The 17,758-nt window shown below is 46.8% G+C and overlaps 1 protein-coding gene and 1 long non-coding RNA gene across 3 annotated transcripts; one reads left to right on the top strand and one right to left on the bottom strand.

The window, feature by feature from the left end:
• The first annotated feature begins 4,387 nt into the window (after nt 1-4,387).
• Nucleotides 4,388-9,854, top strand: LOC134474416 (uncharacterized). The gene is made up of 4 exons (XR_010045285.1): nt 4,388-5,806; nt 6,646-6,734; nt 8,350-8,509; nt 9,217-9,854. It is a non-coding gene; the product is annotated as an uncharacterized LOC134474416 (long non-coding RNA).
• Nucleotides 8,048-12,307, bottom strand: Dlx5 (distal-less homeobox 5). 2 transcript variants are annotated; one of them, XM_003475114.5, is made up of 3 exons: nt 11,657-12,275; nt 9,723-9,907; nt 8,048-8,725 (listed from the first exon to the last, which is right to left on the bottom strand). In XM_003475114.5, the coding sequence occupies exons 1-3, from the start codon at nt 12,009-12,011 to the stop codon at nt 8,396-8,398; spliced, it is 870 nt and encodes a 289-aa protein (XP_003475162.1). In that variant the 5' UTR covers nt 12,012-12,275; the 3' UTR covers nt 8,048-8,395. The 2 variants fall into 2 exon arrangements, with proteins under 2 accessions (XP_003475162.1, XP_005006097.1); XM_005006040.4 differs by having other exon boundaries at nt 8,694-8,725; nt 9,723-9,825; nt 11,657-12,307.
• Between the last annotated feature and the right edge of the window lie 5,451 nt (nt 12,308-17,758).

The raw sequence follows: 17,758 nt of genomic DNA, 5'->3' as shown, positions 1-17,758 counted from the left end.
AGAAGTACAGCTGGTAGTGGTGCTTTGCTGAATTATTCAAATTACGTTAGAGGGAAAGCTACCATACATCGAGACCAACACTAATTTTTCGCTAAAAAAAAAAGTCACCAGATACATGCCAAACCACTGTGAGTGCATGGAACTCTGAAAACCAGCAAAGGTATGTTAACATAGTGGAGGTGTTACTATGATGTATCTGTATCGAGATCTTTATCTCTAAGCAGGAGATTAATTAAATTCTGCCAAGGAGTCCCCCTAAAACTGTCCTTGGAAGTGGGCTTCCTCTGGTTCCTCTGAGCTTCAAGGGTTAATATTTTCTCTCTGTAGAATGTATTGACCCCCTAGTAAACTGACTCCCCGAAGGAGGGATTGGTAGGAGGGGCGTGGGCTAAAGGCGTCGCCCAGTTATGCTGCCTACAACGCCTCCCTATGTTCCAACTTCCCTGGAGGTTATAGAGTTCGACTTCCAAAGCCGAATTCTGACCATATTTCCCATTTTGAAAAAGAGAAAAATAGCTGCAGGTGGGGGGGGGTGGGTAAAGGTAAAGGAGACAATTCTCCTCGGTGCCAATAAGCATCTCATTATCTGTGACACAATTTAGTCAAAAGGTTTCTGCCTGGCGTAGGAGAAAGGTTCTTTTTGTACTGGGGTGGTAACCAAAGATTTCTCAGGTTCCTAGACTCCACATTTTTAGCTGCTTCTAATGTCTACGTGGTCAGGAAACAGCGTCATCTATAGATAGAACAACAGGGGTCTTCCTTGGTGCATTCCTAAACCAGACAGCTTCCTTGGCTCTATAGCTAGATTTTGCGTTTTAGCCAATCGTGCCCCTTCAACCTCAAGGCCTCAATTTTAGCACTCTGCGGGCTGGTGATAAACTCCAAGACCTTCATTCCCCCCCCTTCACACTCCCCTGCACACATACACAGACAGACAGACACACACACACACACACACACACACACACACACCTTGAGATGGAGGCCCTGAAAACAGCTTGGAAGGATTTCAGAGGCCATCCACCCCAAAACTCTTCTACCTGGAGGAAGGGTGATCAGAGACTATAAAGTCAGATTCGGGCTGCACCTGCCTTTGCAAAAGTCTGCATAGCTGTGATTCTGGAGGAGCTCTGCTGGGGCTCCCGGTTTCTTCTCTTGACTCCTAAAAATCTAGAATCATGGCCACATGTAAAGATCTCAGTGGATTCACCTAGGATTAGCTGTGAATATCATTCTCAAATAGATTTCAGATTGGAGGTTCCTTCACACCTTTCAGAAAAACCCAGCCTTTTACAGTCTCCAGTCACCAACTGCATCAACCACATCAACAGCACAGAAAGCAAGAAAGATAAATCTTAAGGTTCTTAAGGATCCCAGTCTCACAGGAGCCTTGTTACTCACCAGAATAGCAACTCTTTTACTGTTAAAGAGGGATAAAAGGGCAGAATTGAAAAATCTATAAAGCAAAGTTGTAGTCCGCAATAAATTATAACAATAGCACAAAGAGGTTGGAAAGCATGAGGGAGAAATATGAACTATGCCTTGAAGTAGCAAGAAACAAAAACTTACCCCCAGTGAATACTTCTTGAGTAATGATCAGAGTCTAGAAATCTATTCTGCACCGAAGCAGAGGAGAATATTTTTCTGAGTCTCAGGACAGAAGCTCTTTCTCTATATTCTTGGTTGAGTGAGCACATCCAGGTGTGAAATTGTTTGCACACCCCAGCACCTCTTATATTGCCAGCAAAATTAGCTGTTATTACTGTCACTGTTTAGTGATGGTTAGCGTGATACAAAAAAAAAAAAAAAACTGCTGTAATCAAGACCTGGCGCATCTTTGCAAATTACAGATAATTGTAAACGTCCAGATTATGATAATAGCATCCTAATCCAGCCTGCAATATAATTATTACAGAGTGTTACATCTGAAACTGTCCAGTAGGGCTAATTCAGCCATTATTTAGACCCTATTTTTGCACTGCAAATGGGTTGCTGAGTTGAAAATGTACGATTGTAATTTCACGGGGCACTCAATGAGTAATGGTATAGGAAGAGGAAAATACAAAAGTGAAATGTGAACAGTAGCGATCAAATCAAACCCTGAAGGACAAAAGATTGTTTGATTCATATGGAAAAAGAAGAGCGGGAATTAAGAAAATAGCAAATCAGTAGTCTGAAGCATTACGTGTCCAAATCCTCAATAGTGCAGGGCTGATGTGTTTTCAAGGGCTGCTGTGTCTGCTGCTGCTGCCTGGAGTCTGAAATAATTTTTCTTTTTTCTTTCTTTCTTTTTAAAAATCTCTGGTTTTTCTCTTCTCTCGCAAAGCATTTTCCTACTTTAAAAAGTGCTCCTCCCCAAAGCAAAGAATATTTGTCAGCTTTATTATTGTTTCCATAACAGCTGCCTTACGGTGTGCCTGTCACTTGTTTATGAACATTTTCTTAAGTGAATTTGTAATCTCTTGTCATCAGAGCAGAACACCCTGGGTGCTCCCAAGTGTTCCTGCTCCATCTCCATCTTCTCCACCCTCTTTCACAGTTAAAAAGTCAGGGAGAGTCTTGGGGGATATTAGTGGACAATGTATTGATTGCTGCTAATTAAATATAGCTGGATGGGAAGCTGTCTTCTCCAGTAGACTTGGCTGGCTATTGGTTTTAATCCCATTATTAACTTTTATTTATTGAAAGTCATAAATCATACAACATATAAACCCCCATGTAAGTCAGCCCGGCTGCTTCTTTTGCTACATGTTACCATACACCTCAAAGAGGGAGGCTGATGTACTTAAAATATAAGAGGACCAAAGAGAAAGAGTGGGGGGGGGCTAGTAAGGGGTTGAAAGGTAGTATGATTGGGTCCAAGCTCTCTGGGGATTCCAGCTATTACTTCTGGGAGAATAAGCCCTGTTCTGGTGCAGACTTCCTCAGACTAATCTGTTTCCTGGTGGGGACCTCCTAGTCAAAGATACCTAATGCCCTTGTATCCCCAGGAGTTCAGATTTTCCCACCGTGAACACAGAGAATGTTCTGAGCATCTTTTCCAGCCTCTTGCTAGTATGTGTTGATTTTCCCTCTTCTCATCTCCTCCCTGTCCCGGAGTTGCCCAGCCAGGGCCACCCTGCAGGGTGGCAAGCAGGCTCCCTAGCTTCTGTGAATTTAAGGCCAATCATGAAATGTCCCCTGTTTAGTGACCCCTGTTTATAGATGAAAGTTGAGTCCATATCTAGTCTCTTCCCCCCCCCTCTCTTCCCCACCTTGCAAATGGCAAGTGGCAGAAATAGTCCTTGGGTGACAATAAGCTCTCAGTGGCAGTTTCTGTCTTCACACATTTCAAGGGGAAAAAAAAAAGCTTTAAAATAAATCATAGCCTAGGAAATGTTTACTGCCCTTCACCCCCACCCACTTCTTTAAAAAAAAAAAAAAGATTATGTATGGTGGAGATTCCACAGAGAATTGTTACTGAAACCAGGAGGCTGTGTGAGTGTGTGTGTGTGTGTGTGTGTGCCAGCCTGTGGGTAGAATGATGTTATGAAGTCATTTTTTTTCTTCCTGTGGTGAAAGGTCGTAATGTGTGGTATTTCACGGTTTTATATAAATCTTGGTTTAGGATGTGGAACAGACTCAATAATACATGTGCTTTTGGCAAACAGACTCTGTCAGGTCCCCATAAATCAGAAGTAAATAAGAAGTTCAAGGGAACAAAAGAGCAGAAACATTTAATTGCTGCAAAACAGGACTCTCATCTCCTTTCAAGAGAGACTTATGTAAATGCCCTCGGTTCCTAGCTTCACGGTTAGAGCCCGACCCATAAAACAGCTTATTACATTACAGCCAGCAGCCCGGATGATTGAAAGGGACGTTTCCCCATCTCCTCACCCCCTCCCGCCCCCGCGGTAGATACAATGTGTATTTTCTGCCCCGCTCCACTTCGAAATCTAAAGCCTGTCAAAAGGAAAAGAAAGCTTCAGGATTGGGGAAAGAGACAAGGCTGCGAAAAAAAATTTTAACCAATCCCATATGTGCCACCGCTATTTGGACTGTTTTTGAGGTCCAAAATTTGGTGTGACTGGGCCGGGTTTGAAAGAACCAAGTTCCCTGTGTAAGGTCCTCGAGCAAACTGAGACCTCCAGACCAGGGCGAGAGCAAGTGGTAGCGCCCCTGTTTCTACGCCTCGGAAAGGAGGGAGCTCCCCATCCAGTGTCCTTTGGAAGGGGTGCGTCAGAGTGGGTCCCCTGGTGTGGGGCCCTTTCTTGAGGTGCTAAGGGCTTCTGCCTTGGGGTGCTCCCCCCTTAAGGGTTGGAGAGCTCCAGGGTGGCCAGATCCCAGTGGCCAGTGGGAGGCGCAAGATCCCAGGGGTTGAGAGGATGGGGCGGGAAGGGGCGGCTGGGTGGTCCTAAAGGTCTTTCCCAATACAAGGGAGCGCTGGGGACAGTGGGAGTGCCAGGTCAGGGATGCAGCGGGCTTGCAGTGCGCGTCGAGCTGGGGACCTCCGGAGACTGAGCGCTGTAGAGCGCGCGCTGGCTGGAGGCAGGAGCTGACTGCCTGGCCACGGCGCGCAGGGGTGACTCCCAGGACGACGCAGTCCGGACACCGCGAGCAGTGAGGCGTCCTGGGGATCAAAGGAGCCAAAGGAGGCCAGCCGGCGCGTCTGGGATTGTGGGATAAGAGGCGGGAGAGAGACTGGCAGGGGCGGGGAGATGTTGGCCCGTCCCTTGTCACTTGGGAGGGTGTACGTGTGCATCTTTGTATGGGTCAATACGCTCCTGCCCGAGGCCGAGCCCTGGGTGGATCAGAGTGTGGGTGGACAGGCTCCCTGGTGGGTGCCCCTACGGGAGGGAGGGAAAGCGGGCAAGAGAGCTAGATCAAGGGCAGCGAGGTCTGCGGGTTCCTCTGTGTGTGTGTCTCAGGCCCTGTGGCTCAGCACTGGAGCCGCCTGGCACCCACAGGAATGCGGCTTCTCTCGGATCCCCAGGCTGCCTCTTGTCCCACAAGGAGGTGGCCGCCAGGAAAAAGAGGGAGAAAAGGGCAGAAGTCCGCCTAGCCCAACCCGAGCCTCAAACAAAGGCCAATTTATCTGATCTCTTACAGGAGGGCCTATGAGGCTGGCAGGGCACCGAGGGATCTCAAAGCCTTCTCTGCGTGCCCTGAGTCCCCCTGGGCTTTGTCAGGAGGTCGGAAGATGGGAGGTGGGGGTTGGAAGTATTTGGGGTGTGAGAGAAGAGCCCACTGGAAAAAAAAAAACCCCAAAAAACTAATCTTGGAATGGGCTTAATGCATCTTCAAAGCATGACAGTGCTTCCAAGCACAAGAATGAGAGAGCTAGACAAGTGGGGATAGGAAGGGATAGGCAGAGGGGATTCCCAGTTCGAAAGCCAGAAGTGTTGGGTCAGCCAATCTGGAAATATTCTGAGTAGCAGTACAGGTAACTGTTAGACATAGGAAGAAATAATGGAGGACAAGAAGGAGGCAGGGTGGGAGGAGGGAAAAAGGAAGGGACAGAGAGAGAGAGAGAGAGAGAGAGAGAGAGAGAGAGAGAGAGAGACTGATATTTTTAGAATTTGCTGAGGGTCTGTTATTTTTACATCCTTGGGCCAGGGCTGCAGGGAGTTAAATTCCCTGTGGAGAATCCCTGTGGTGCCAGGAAAGCCCACTACAGATTGGTTTGCCAGAATATTTTTGTTCAGACCTCCAGGATCAGATAAATTTTTTTTTTTTTAAAAAACCCTGTGAGAGAAGAGGACACTGCAAGAGGAAAGAGTGAGGTTATCACAAGGGAAGCAATCCTGAAACAGTCTGCGTTCACAAGGTATTGGGCTTGGTTGTCCTGCAGCCAGGCTTTGGAGTGCTTAACAACAAGGGGTGTCTAAGTTAGGTGTGGAGGGTGGTCATGAAAAAGCTTCCTTCTTATTTCTGGAGAGAAGCGTGAATCCTTCTCCTTCCTCCTTCAGCACAGTCTGCTTAACTGGAGGGGGTGAAGGATCCCACTTTCCCACCAGCAATGGGCCTAGGAAGATAATGGGGACAGCTGGGAAAATAAATGCTCTCTTTATGTGCAGAAAGGGAAAGAGTGTCTTCCAGGCCCAGTCTTGAAACTCTCAGGCAGCCCATGGGTGTGGGTGGGAAATATTGGAGGTGCACAGTGAGTTTGTCCCCACCAATTTTCCCAAACACACAGGCATCCTAGGGTAGGGAGAAATGCCCCTCAGTGCATGCAGAAAGCCAGGCACTTCCAAACCTCAGACTCTGGATTTCCCCCAGCCCAAATCACTAGAAATAAAGCCCTGGCTTTGGGTGTAATGGAGACTACTGAAATCATAGCAAGCAAAGAAAGAAAAGCAGGAAGCTGATACTCTCACACCCTCCACCCTAGTCTCAGTCAGTGCAGAAAACACAATGAGGTGCCACCCTCACCTTGTCACCCCAGCCCAGGTGCCTAGCCTTTGGATGCATCTTCCAAGAAATGACCACTGCAGCTGAATTTGGAGAGTGGGAAACTGGAAGATGCAACTGACAGGACCTTGGGAGTGGTGAAAAAGGAGTGGTCCACATTGGGCCTGCAGTGGTGTGCTGCCCTGGGGCCTGTCAGAGCATGCTCTTCAAGGCCCAAGTCATTCCAAACTGGTAGTCTTCTTGTCCTTTCTGCAGAGAAAGGAAAAAGGAAGAGAAGGGAGAAATAGAGGAGATGGAAGGCTGTGGGGAGAGAAGAACCAAAGAGAGAATGAGAGAGAACACAGGTAAATCTCCCTATGGGCACACAGCTCCCACCTATTTTCAGGTCTAGTGTCTTAACCCTGGAAAAGCTTTCTCAGAAATCCTCAGATCACAGGATGTAATTTTTATGTTCTGACCCCCCCCCCACCCTTAAGAAGTTTCTTGTCACATTTACTGCTGCCGATTTCCTAGCTGTAAAATATTTCACATGCATATTGTAATTTCCAACACACAGTTCCCTTGATATCCTAAGGAAATACAGTCAGGTGACTAAAGGGCAGCCAGAAAGACGCCTACAATTCAGGCCCGAGGGCAAAGCTCTCGACACAGGCTGTAGCTCTGGCCACATGGTGGCTATCTACAAGCAGGGTGTGAGGGGAAAGATAAGATATAGGCCATGGTATCATCAAATTCTTCATGTCTGCCCCAAACAAGAAATACCAACAAAAAGATTCAATTCCCCCAGTCTTACAACCTGCCTTACCACTGTTTATTACATAAAGTCAAAAGCACAGGGAGCTCCTTTTGAGGAGGAGGACTACAATATGATAAAGAGAACGAAGGCCAAAGATACTAAGAGCATTACCTAACACGAAGTGAAATCAATACAAGGCTACAGTAGGTCCATACCTCTCCCTTATCCAGAAGTGCCTTTCTCAGAAGATCAAGATGTGCCTCCCCCCACTGATGAAGATCTTTGTTTTCAATCCCTGTAGTGTCTTCCTTTTTCTGAAAGTGCTCCAACACATTTACAATCACACGCAAAAGGAGTTTGAGGCTTTACCATTTGCTACACCCCAAACATTTCAGAGTTTTAAAAAATGTGATAGGGTGGGAATAAGAGATTTCTGTTTCTTTTTTCTTTTTCATTTCAAACCTCTGGAAGCTCCCTTTGAAGGGAGTGTAATTTGTCTAATTGCTCTGGCAATACACAGAAGCCGATGGGGGGGGGCAGTCCACCAGGATAATTGCTTTGAGCTTAGAATTCAGAGTTTATTGAAGGATTTCTGTTACCTTCTTACTCACATGTAGTTTGGGAGAGATGTATTTAGATTCCAGTATTACTTTCTACCTAAAACAATTTGGGGTTGAACTTAACATCTACATGAGTTCTGTGGTTAGACCAGAAAAGCACCTAAATATATATTACACAACAGTACTATAAACAGGCCACATACACAATGTAGACAAAACCTTGAGCATCCAACATACAGAGCCATATAGCCCCCAACATTTTTTTTAGTCGATCTCTACAGAGCTTTTCTTTCTTTAACCACCTGCGTAAAACTTCACTAGCCAGTTGCCTCGGGGCAAAAAGTATTCAGAAACATTCTGCTTTCGTGGTCGAAATAATTTTATTTATCCAGAATATACAGTTTAATTCCTCTATCTACATTTATTTACATGCCTAAAATAACATTGAAAAAAAGTCTTTCGAAAAGTTGAGGTCATAGAGTTCAAGGCACCTTTGATAGTGTCCACAGTTGCGCAAAAAGTTCATTTGTAAAAAAAGGGGAGGACGGTCTTTTGAAATGCAATAACTTACATGCAAAAAAAGAGCTTTACACATGAATCATTTTGTTTCCATTTTTAAACTTCCCCATATGAACTCCTTTCTTTCATGATTTTCTAAAACAGCAAAACACAGTAGTCCCAAAAAGGAAAGCAAGAGAGAGCAGGCCATCTAATAGAGCGTCCCCGAGGCCAGCGCCAGCGGGTGCTGTAAGGAGCCGGGCGGCGGCAGGTGGGAATTGATAGAGGTGGCTGCGCTTGGGTACCAGGAAGCAGAGTTCTCCAGGTAGCTGGACACGGGGGACTGGTTGGAGGTCGGAGGGTGGGCGTGAGGGTGGTGGCTGAGAGAGCGGGATGAGCCCTGGGGCTCCCACACCGCTGGAGACTGCGGGGAGTTACACGCCATAGGATCGCTGGAGCTGGGACTGTGCTCCGGGGGCATCTCCCCGTTTTTCATGATCTTCTTGATCTTGGATCTTTTGTTCTGAAACCAAATTTTTACCTGGGTGGGGGGAACAAAGGCACACGTTACCGGGACACTCAGGTCGCCCGCGCCTTCCTCAGACCGAGCCTGGAGACACCTTCGAACTCCTAGATGGCCCAGCCCTGGCATCCTTAGCCGGGGTCTTAAGCGAAGCCTGGAGGGCTCCCCCGCCGCCGGGGTGGCACTGGATGCCGCAAGGGTGCAACCCCAGGCTTCGGTTTTTGTTTGTCTGGGGTGGTGGGTGGTGGGGAGTGGGAGCGACCCGGTCAGTGGCTGCAGGAGCGCATTTGCTGGCCTTTCTGCCCGGCATGGAACACTGTGCAGCCGAGCGGCTGCGAACCGCGGCGGGGCCCGGCGGAGAAAGGGCGTGAGCTCCGCCCGAAGCGTCGGTGCGGGGGAAAGGAGCGATTTCCTTATCGCCCGCGAGACTCCCTGCGCGCTGCGCCTCGAGGCCAGGATCCCCCTGCAGCTCTGGGCGGCGACTTGAACATTCTTTTGTGCTTATCTAGGCCCCGGTCAGTGGGACTACGAGACAACGGAAGGGGACCATCCGGGGAGGCTTCCCCACACAACAGCGCCCCCCACCTGGCGACCTTCCGGGCGCGGCCGCCGCCCGAGGCTGCGGAGGAGCGGGGGCGACCTCTTGGGTCTCCGGCCTCTGCCCACCGCCGGCCCTCGGTCCCCGCTCACCCTGGGAAAGGCTTCGAGCAGTGAAGAGAAGCAGACACTCTGCTAAGATTGCAAGACCGTCTAGAACAGACCCACCCGACGTTTGCAGCCTAGGACACTGGCCCCCGCCCCCGGAGGCGCGAGGCAGGGGCCACGTCGGGACGCGTCACACAGCCGTCCCCACCGCCGCGCTGGCCCCGTCCGCCTGCTCCGGCGGAAAGGGCGCAGAGGCTGGTGGCTCTCAAGGGTACTATCGCGTCAGCTGCAGCCGGTCGGGACCGAACCGCGCAGCGCTGCCAGGCTCGCAGGCTCGGCAGGCCCGGTGCCCGGCGGCGACAGGATTTACCTGTGTCTGCGTCAGTCCCAGAGAGGCCGCCAGCTCGGCGCGTTCTGGCAGGGCGAGGTACTGAGTCTTCTGAAACCTTCTCTGTAATGCGGCCAGCTGAAAGCTGGAATAAATAGTCCTGGGTTTACGAACTTTCTTTGGTTTGCCATTCACCATCCTCACCTCGGGCTCGGTCACTTCTTTTTCTAAACAATCGAAACAGACTAGGTTAGAGCTAGTGGACAGACAATGCCTCTTATGCAGAAGGGCCTGAGATACAGTCCTGAAGCTTCTGTTTCTGGCTGTGTGTGAGTGTGTTCTTTTTAACCACCCGTCTTTAATTCATTTTCCTCATACCGTCACTTTTGCTTTTCAGAACCTAGAGAAATACGTCCCTCCCAAATCATGGAAGAACCAAGAGGTCTCTAATCAATTGCTACTCTATTCATTCAGGTGGGGTTTTAGCAAAGCACTCCATGCAGCATAATTTCTGGGCCTGCGGGATTCACCTACTTGTACCTGACTTGATCTTAAGTCCACCTTGTGTTCCCCCTTGTTTCTGGTGCGAGAACGGCCAATTCCTCCTGGGCCGTGACCCTGCTTCTGTGGGCGTCTGCTTGGGCGCCCGCAGAGGCCAGACGCATGGGCAGGGAAGACGCTAAACGAGGTCTCCAAAGTTCAAAGACCCACAAGCAAACTATGCTCCTTCACTACAGCAGCAAGCGGTCGAGGCTGCCTCAGACAGAGGGCCGATTATGCAGCCCCCATAATCTCACTGCAGATCTGCGAAGGCACAGATGTGTCTGGTTTCTTTTACAAATAGACTTAGTATGTTAGCCAAAAAAAAAAAAAAAAAAAAAAAAACTTCTACTTATGCATGAAATACAGAGACAGTGAAAGGAATGGGATTCTCTTTTAAAATTTAGCAAGAAGATTTTTTTTTTTAAAAAAAAAAGTTGATATGACGTTTTTGTAGCAAAAGGGAGGCAGATCCGGGTGAATTTATTACTGTCATGAATGTAGAAGGTGGGTTTGGGGGAGATTTTCCCAACGTGTGTTTTATAAACATGGCCCGCGGCGGAGAGCCTCTCTATGGTGTGTGTGTCTGTGTGTGTCCTGAGGGAGGAAGAGTGGAGGGTGAGGCTGTGGTCTCCATTCTGCCAAAGTAGAGGATGCTAATATTAGCAGGATTATTAATGTGCTGGTGGAGAGAGATCAAACTTGACCAGTAAAACCTCTTCGCGGAGACCTCATGCCTTTCTTACTACCCAAGTGCCCTAACTCTCTTAAACTCTCTTAAGTTTTAAGGTGGGGGAAAAGGAGGTCGGTGGAGGAGGCAGACAAATTTTAGACACCCAGGGTGAGGAGAGAGAGAGAGAGAGAGAGAGCCCTCCAACAATGTGACCTCTTAGCAACCCCTCCTCCACCTTTAAATGGCGTTTTGTTTCTGGAAATGCCTTAGATTAACCGAAATACTTCAGGTTAGCTCTTCTTTGGCGCAATTCCCCCGCTAGTCTCTGTGCTTCGGCGCTCGCACCATTCTAGCCACTGGCCGCTCCCAGCCCCAACCCGACCCAGTCTCTACCTCCTACTCGCACCCGCCAGCAGCTTACCAAAACTTTCGACAACCAACCTGCCTTTTATTACGCAAACGCCACCGGGGCTGTTTGAATCTTTCTTCTCTCCACCCCTATTTTCTTTCCAGCTTAGCTGGCTTTCTGGCTAGGCAAGCTGGGAGAATCTAGCGACCGAGCCGAGGCATCGGAATGCTGGAGGGAATGATCTCCGCAGGATTCTTCCACCAAGAATCCATGCAACGCTGGTCCAAGTGCCCGCGTTTGCAGAGTCCCGGGCCCCACTTCCTTCTTCAGCGGACAGTGTGGTACCCGATCTGCTACCCCACTTCACACCCCCGGAGTCCTGGTCCCCCTGAGTTTCTCCCACCCCGCGCCTACCTGGCTGGCTGGTGGCATTTGGGACGCGGTTGTAGGCTCCGCCGTACTGGTGGTAGGGGCTTGCGTAGCTGTAGTCGGCGTAAGTTTTGGCGGGGTAGCTCCCGGCCGAGCCGTTCACGCCGTGGTACTGATACTGGTAGGGGTTGAGCGCTTTGCCATAGGAAGCCGAGGTAGGAGAGCAGTAGCCGTGTGGGGCTCCCCCCGTGGGACTGTAGTAGTCGGAATCGGTGGCCGACGACTCGGGCAAAGTTGGCGATTCCTGAGACGGGTGGTGCATGGCTGCAGACGTCTGGAACGGAGCTTGGAAGTCGCCAGATCGGATGCTGGAGACTCTTCTGTCAAACACGCCTGTCATCGCTCAAGGCGGAGGCAGCTGTCCCTGCTGCTGCGGCGGAGCCTGCTGCCGGACTTGGCTGTGGGGCCGCTCCGGTCTAAGCAGACATGACTGTGGGAGCAGGGGAGGAGGAGGAAGAGGAGGAGGAGAGAAGGAGGCGGAGGCGGCCGCGGCGGCGGCGAGGAGGAGGCGGGGAGTCGTGGAAGCTCTGTCTCCAGCGGGCTGACTGCTGGCTGAGGTGCAGCACAGCCTTGGTTAAATCCTTAATTGCGCGCTTACGCACAGCGGGGTGGATCGGGTTCCATTGGCCAGGGCCTCGGGAGCGGCAGCAACACCCTAACTCGTCCAACTAGTTTTAGCACAACAAAGCATTGCTTGAGAGAGAGAGAGAGAGAGAGAGAGAGAGAGAGAGAGAGAGAGACAGAGAGAGAGAGACAGAGAGAGAGAGAGAAACAGAGAGAGAGAGAGAGAAACAGAGAGAGAGAGAGAGAGAGAGAGAGAGAGAGAGAGAGAGAGAGAGAGAGAGAGAGATGGGCGCGCACGTGAGTGCATCTATGCTGGGGGGGGGCGCTCAATCTGTTTTTTACTGAATACCAAAGATAACGCACAAATCCCCAAAACCAGCTCTGTGATGTCTGCAGACAGTGTTTTCTAGTCAAAGCCCTCAAAAGCACACTTTTGGAGGATGTGGAGGATGAAGTCGCTATGGTCTTCTCCCTACTCCTTGAGGGCTCCACCAAGGGAGAATGGAGAATTAAACAGTGATACTGAAATTGGAAGTCGAGGGAAGGAATGTAAGGTGAAGGTGAGAAGTAATGAAGAACATTTTTAAAACTGAGCCCAGGAAAACTAAGTTGTAACAATATGTCTTGAAAACTTTCAACTTGAAAATTTACCAGTGTGTAGCAGGCATTTCGTCTGCAGAAGTTGCATATCTCTCAGACAGGATACCCAGAGATGCTCAAGAATGAACTCTGCCCATTCAGCTGTTAGTGGCAGAGTTCTTACAACCCATTTGAAACTCACTGTGTTAATCACAAATAACTAATCACCCCTAAATTCACCTTGTTGGCTTCCTAAAAGTGCTGGCAACCCCACTTTTGTTCTATATTTCCATATATTAGAAACCACCAGAGCAGAGGATCTATAACTATTCAGTAGTCAAGATTCCTGAAAATAGGAATGAATCCAAGAAAGACCTTTTAGGTGGAGAAGGTGGGGGAAAATGTCTCAAGTGTTTTGGGGAAGCTGGTGGTGCTTTGTAGTCCTCCTCCTGACTCTGTGGCACTGGCCCAGGAGGTTCCTTCTTTCCGTTCCTCAAGTCTGGGTTCCGGCACACTCTCAACTTTGTGCCAACAAGACATCTTAGTTCAAAAAAAAAAAAAAAAAAAAGACATCTTAGTTCATATACAAAGCAAGAAAGAGCTCAACAATCTTAAACTGGGTACACATTGCCCAAAGTTTACTTTTTCTTATGTGCTACTTTTGGTTTAGCTGTGATACACATTGGGAGAGGGTTAGAAATTTCACACATCTGTTTGCTTCCCATTTTCACCCTCTTTGAATAGGCAACTGTAGAACCTGAGTCCTGATTTGAGACTATGACTTGAGAGATCAGATATTTGATATGGGACTGTCTGGCCTCTGTTTTCCTTCTTCTTCAACCAAAAAGTATCTGTGTTAGTTTTGTCCAATGGTAGTTTAGCCTTATTTTGACTGTGGGGCTATCCTGGTCCATAACAGTCCCAGAACTCAGAGCAAGATGCCAGCCCCACCCCTGAACTCTGAACAGCAAAGCACAGCAGTGGCTTGTGCATCAACCCTGCCTCTGCTGCCTGATCCAAAGAAAAGCACAGCTCTCAGTTTACTTCCTTTGGGGAGAAACTCCAGGGCCAGCATGCACAAAGAAGTTGTGGGGTTCCCTTCCAAAACAGATAGTCATGGATAAGATGCAGCTCCAGCTAACCTGCCCTGATTATCTGCCTTCAATTTCTCTACAGGTATTCACTTTCTGGATTTAGGCTGTGCAAAGTTTCAAGGTATTAAGGAAACTGCTGGTAGTATTGGGCCTTGGTCCTGGGTTCAGCTCTGGAGAAGTTCTCTCTATGTGCATGGAATCACATTACACACATTCTGCCTGATTACAGGAATTGCTCCCCAAACCAACACCAGAGAGGCCAAAATGCCTCCGGTCTGAGGCATGAGGTCAAGGAGCTGGGTAACCCTAAGATTGTTCCCCAGCCCCAGAACTCTGTTTTAGATTTTAACCTTAACAACAGAGAGGGGAGAGGAATGTGGTCAATACAATTATATTACCTGAGATGGCCTTTGCTATGTCCTCACAGCTTGACAGGAAGGCAGATCTTTTTCTTTTTCTTTCCTTCTTTCTTTCTTTTTTTTTTTTTAGAAGGCAGGTTTCTGTCAGGATGAGATTAGAAGCTCCCAAATTTGGGCAAAATTTACAACTTCTATATTCATTTCAGTACAATGATAAGTTAGCTCTGGACCTCTACCTCTCTACCTCTGTGATCAAAAAGGACATTTTTGCCCAAGTTATATAAAAGACAAAATGCAGTGGGTTAAGAGAGAAGAAGTTTGAATGTCTGAAGTGTCACAACTGTGGGTCTTCCTATGGATTTAAGTCACTTATGCCAAGTCTGCTCTGAATGAGACCAAATCTGGGGGTGTGTTGGAAAGTCCAGAGCCCCAACTTTCTTGACTGCTCTTTTAGTATGTTGAGTCCCCCAATCATTCTTCAAAAGGGAAGAGGTAGTGCTGAGCTAAAAGCAGGTGCAATATTTCCACACTGTGTAGTCCTGTTTCATTTCACAATGTAGTATTGCAGTTCTGAGCACTTCCAGCCCCATCAGGAATCTGAGGCTTCAGACTCGCACTCAGGGTTAAAAGCACTGGGTGTTTGGGTTCTGTGGTCCACAACTTTTGCTAGTACTGAGAAGGTGATTCTGACATTAGGTCTTCAAACTTTGTCCCCAATATCACCAGCAGACCCAGGCCAGCAGACCCTGCGGAGAAACTCTTACAGCATCAAATACCCGCAGCACTGTGTTCCCCCAGGAGATATGGAGGGAGACTGTATGTAATTTTATCTGTTAGTAGCCGAACTTTACAGAGGGTGTGTGTGTGGGGTGGGGAGAGACCCTAAGAGAAGTGCAAGTCTTTACCACGAGCGCCACCCAGTGTCCTGAGAACCAGCATACAAACGGCAAACTTTTCAAACTCAAGTCACCGGGAGATAACTGGCTGATGCTTCTGGTCCCCTAAATTGGAGTCCAAACGAGGTGACCATCTTTCTCTCAGTTTCCAATACAACTTTCTGCCTACCCCACATGACTTTTCCTTTTCTTTTTCCATTCTTTCCCCTTCTACCGAATCATCTTGGGGGTGGGGTGGGTCTCTTCTCCCTTCTATTTGTTTTCAGTTGTTTGCTCTGTGGAATCTCCCAAGTTTGAGTGACCGGAAAACCTTGAAGATGGCCCTTTTTTCTAGATAGCTATGAAGAAATAAGCCTTTCTATATCTTGATACGTACTGAGGAGGCTTCTGGTCATTCACTACCCCTCTCAAATGGATTTGCAGAGAGAATGTGATGGAAGGGATGGATGAAAAAGAGAATTTTAGTAAGCAGTACCACCTCAGTTCACTTTTTCTGTATACCTGAAAACCTACTTATTCATAGTTGTGATGTAAAAATAGAACATTGCTTTCTTGCTTTGAATTTGAGGCTCAGACAGTTAGCGCACTTGAAACTTTCATTGATGAATTTAAGATCTCTTAAATATGGAAATTTTACCAGCTTGTAGTGATACACACTTGTAATCCCATCACTTTGATCACTTTGGGAGGCTGAAGCAGCAGGAAAAGAAGTTCTTGAAGAAAGAAAGAAAGAAAGAAAGAAAGAAAGAAAGAAAGAAAGAAAGGAAGAAAGAAAGAAAGAGAAAGAAAAAAGAAAAGAAAAGAAAAGAAAGAAAGAAAGAAAGAAAGAAAGAAAGAAAGAAAGAAAGAAAGAAAGAGGCTCAGGGATAGACTATCCCTGGATTTGGTCCCCAGTACTACAAAATAAATAAACTTTTTTTATTCAACATATTTTACACATAGCACCAGATGTACACAATTCAGATAAAGGAGTTTATAATACCATTATAAATTATGTCTGTAATATGGTATAAACAAAGCTGGCTCAGTCATACATTCTGTGGAGGTAGGTGTGAGTAAACAATGGAGCTGCACTGATTGTTGAGCCAGAGCACTAAGATCACTTATTAACATTAGGCAATATCCCTGAAATATTCATTATGATGATTATATAAAAATATACATTTCCATGAATTAGAATGATATGGAAAGATAGGAGAGTAATGAAGCCTTTCACAAATAATCACAAGTTAGAAATCATTGGTTTCAGCAATGCACGTGAAAGGCCTTTGTCTCCTAGGAGAGGGCAGGCACTCTGGTTTGGAACTGATGTTCAGACGTAGCTCACCTAAATTAGCCGAACTGTTTAATTTCCCCATCTAGGTTCATGTTCTTATTAGGCTTAGCCAACCAGGTCCAAGCCAAAATTCTTAGGAGCCATTTGAATGGACAAGGAGCTCACCCAGGGAAGAAAAAAGGAAAAATGAGTGCAGAGACAAGAAGAAGCATAAATAACCGAAGATTTCCTCCCATGCTGAAATTAATTACAATACCCCCTTACCCTAAAAAATGCGTTTGGGGTTAAAGAACATCTCCAATGAAGTACTACAATCTCAAAGGATTCACTTGTAGGCAATTATACATATTCTGAATAAATTACAAACCTCCAGAGGGTAAAAGTAGTTTCTCCTTAATTCCAACCTAATAGGATTTTCCAGTTCATTCCAAGTGATAGCGAAGATGATAGACTAACACGTTTTGTTTTTATAATTAAGACATTAAAGTGTTTATTCATTTAATTTAAACATAAATAGCTAAGAAAAGGCCTTAAGTATTTGCCCACATCTATTCTCTATGAGATGAATTTAATATACACAGCTGAAAACACTTCAAGTTCATCTAAGGAAGAAATACATGGGATTATATTATTATGTGTCTTTGCAAACTGAAATTGAGGCATCTTCTTCATTCCTAAACTCAGATTTCATTTTCTTGAAAGGAAAGTTTGGCTGTGATACTGTTTATAAAACCTCGTTTTTAAATATACGTGAATATTTCAATTTAAAAATTTCCTTACAGAGATAAAAGGAAATTAATTAGCAGACAGGAATTCATACCAATGATCCAACTCTGGGAAGGAAATAACATGAGTGAAACTTAAATGATCTTTAACAACATCCTAATTCCAAGGTCCATTTAGAATTGTAAAGGTCATTAATCCTAGTCCTCTATGGTCTATGATCTGAGCCCTCTTTATACAAGGATGTATAAAACTATTTCAAAAGCAAAATTCATTCAGATTAACACTATGATCTGGGTTAAACTTGGCCCACAATACACACACACACACACACACACACACACACACACACAAGGAAGGATAGTATAATTTCATAGGCATCTTTATACTTTTCCTTAATTATATCATTTTAATGGATTAAAACAAACAGCAAGAAAACATAAAACCTTTTCCTACAGCTGTGTTTACTATCTGCCGTTTGTAAAGGAAAAAAAAAAATTCTTAAACAGGCAACCCCAGTCTGAGATAAGAGCTTCCCCTGCTGAGTTACACAGCATAATCAGTCAAAGGCACAGTGCCCACCTGGACTTGCATCC

This window comes from Cavia porcellus, unplaced genomic scaffold (genome assembly GCF_034190915.1).
Source record: "Cavia porcellus strain 051 isolate PalLab524CR breed Dunkin Hartley unplaced genomic scaffold, mCavPor4.1 scaffold_2, whole genome shotgun sequence".
NCBI lineage: Eukaryota > Metazoa > Chordata > Mammalia > Rodentia > Caviidae > Cavia > Cavia porcellus.
Note: the sequence above shows the minus strand (reverse complement) of the source record. Positions and strands in the feature narration are given on the sequence as shown.

Bases quoted from the DNA above. Each gene is read 5' to 3' on its own strand.
- Dlx5 (XM_003475114.5), bottom strand. From the start codon at position 12,011: ATGACAGGCGTGTTTGACAGAAGAGTCTCCAGCATCCGATCTGGCGAC. The intron at 9,908-11,656 runs GTAGGCGCGGGG...TCGATTGTTTAG, and splicing joins AAATGCCACCAGCCAGCCAG to AAAAAGAAGTGACCGAGCCC. The intron at 8,726-9,722 runs GTAAATCCTGTC...CCCCCCACCCAG, and splicing joins TGGGACTGACGCAGACACAG to GTAAAAATTTGGTTTCAGAA.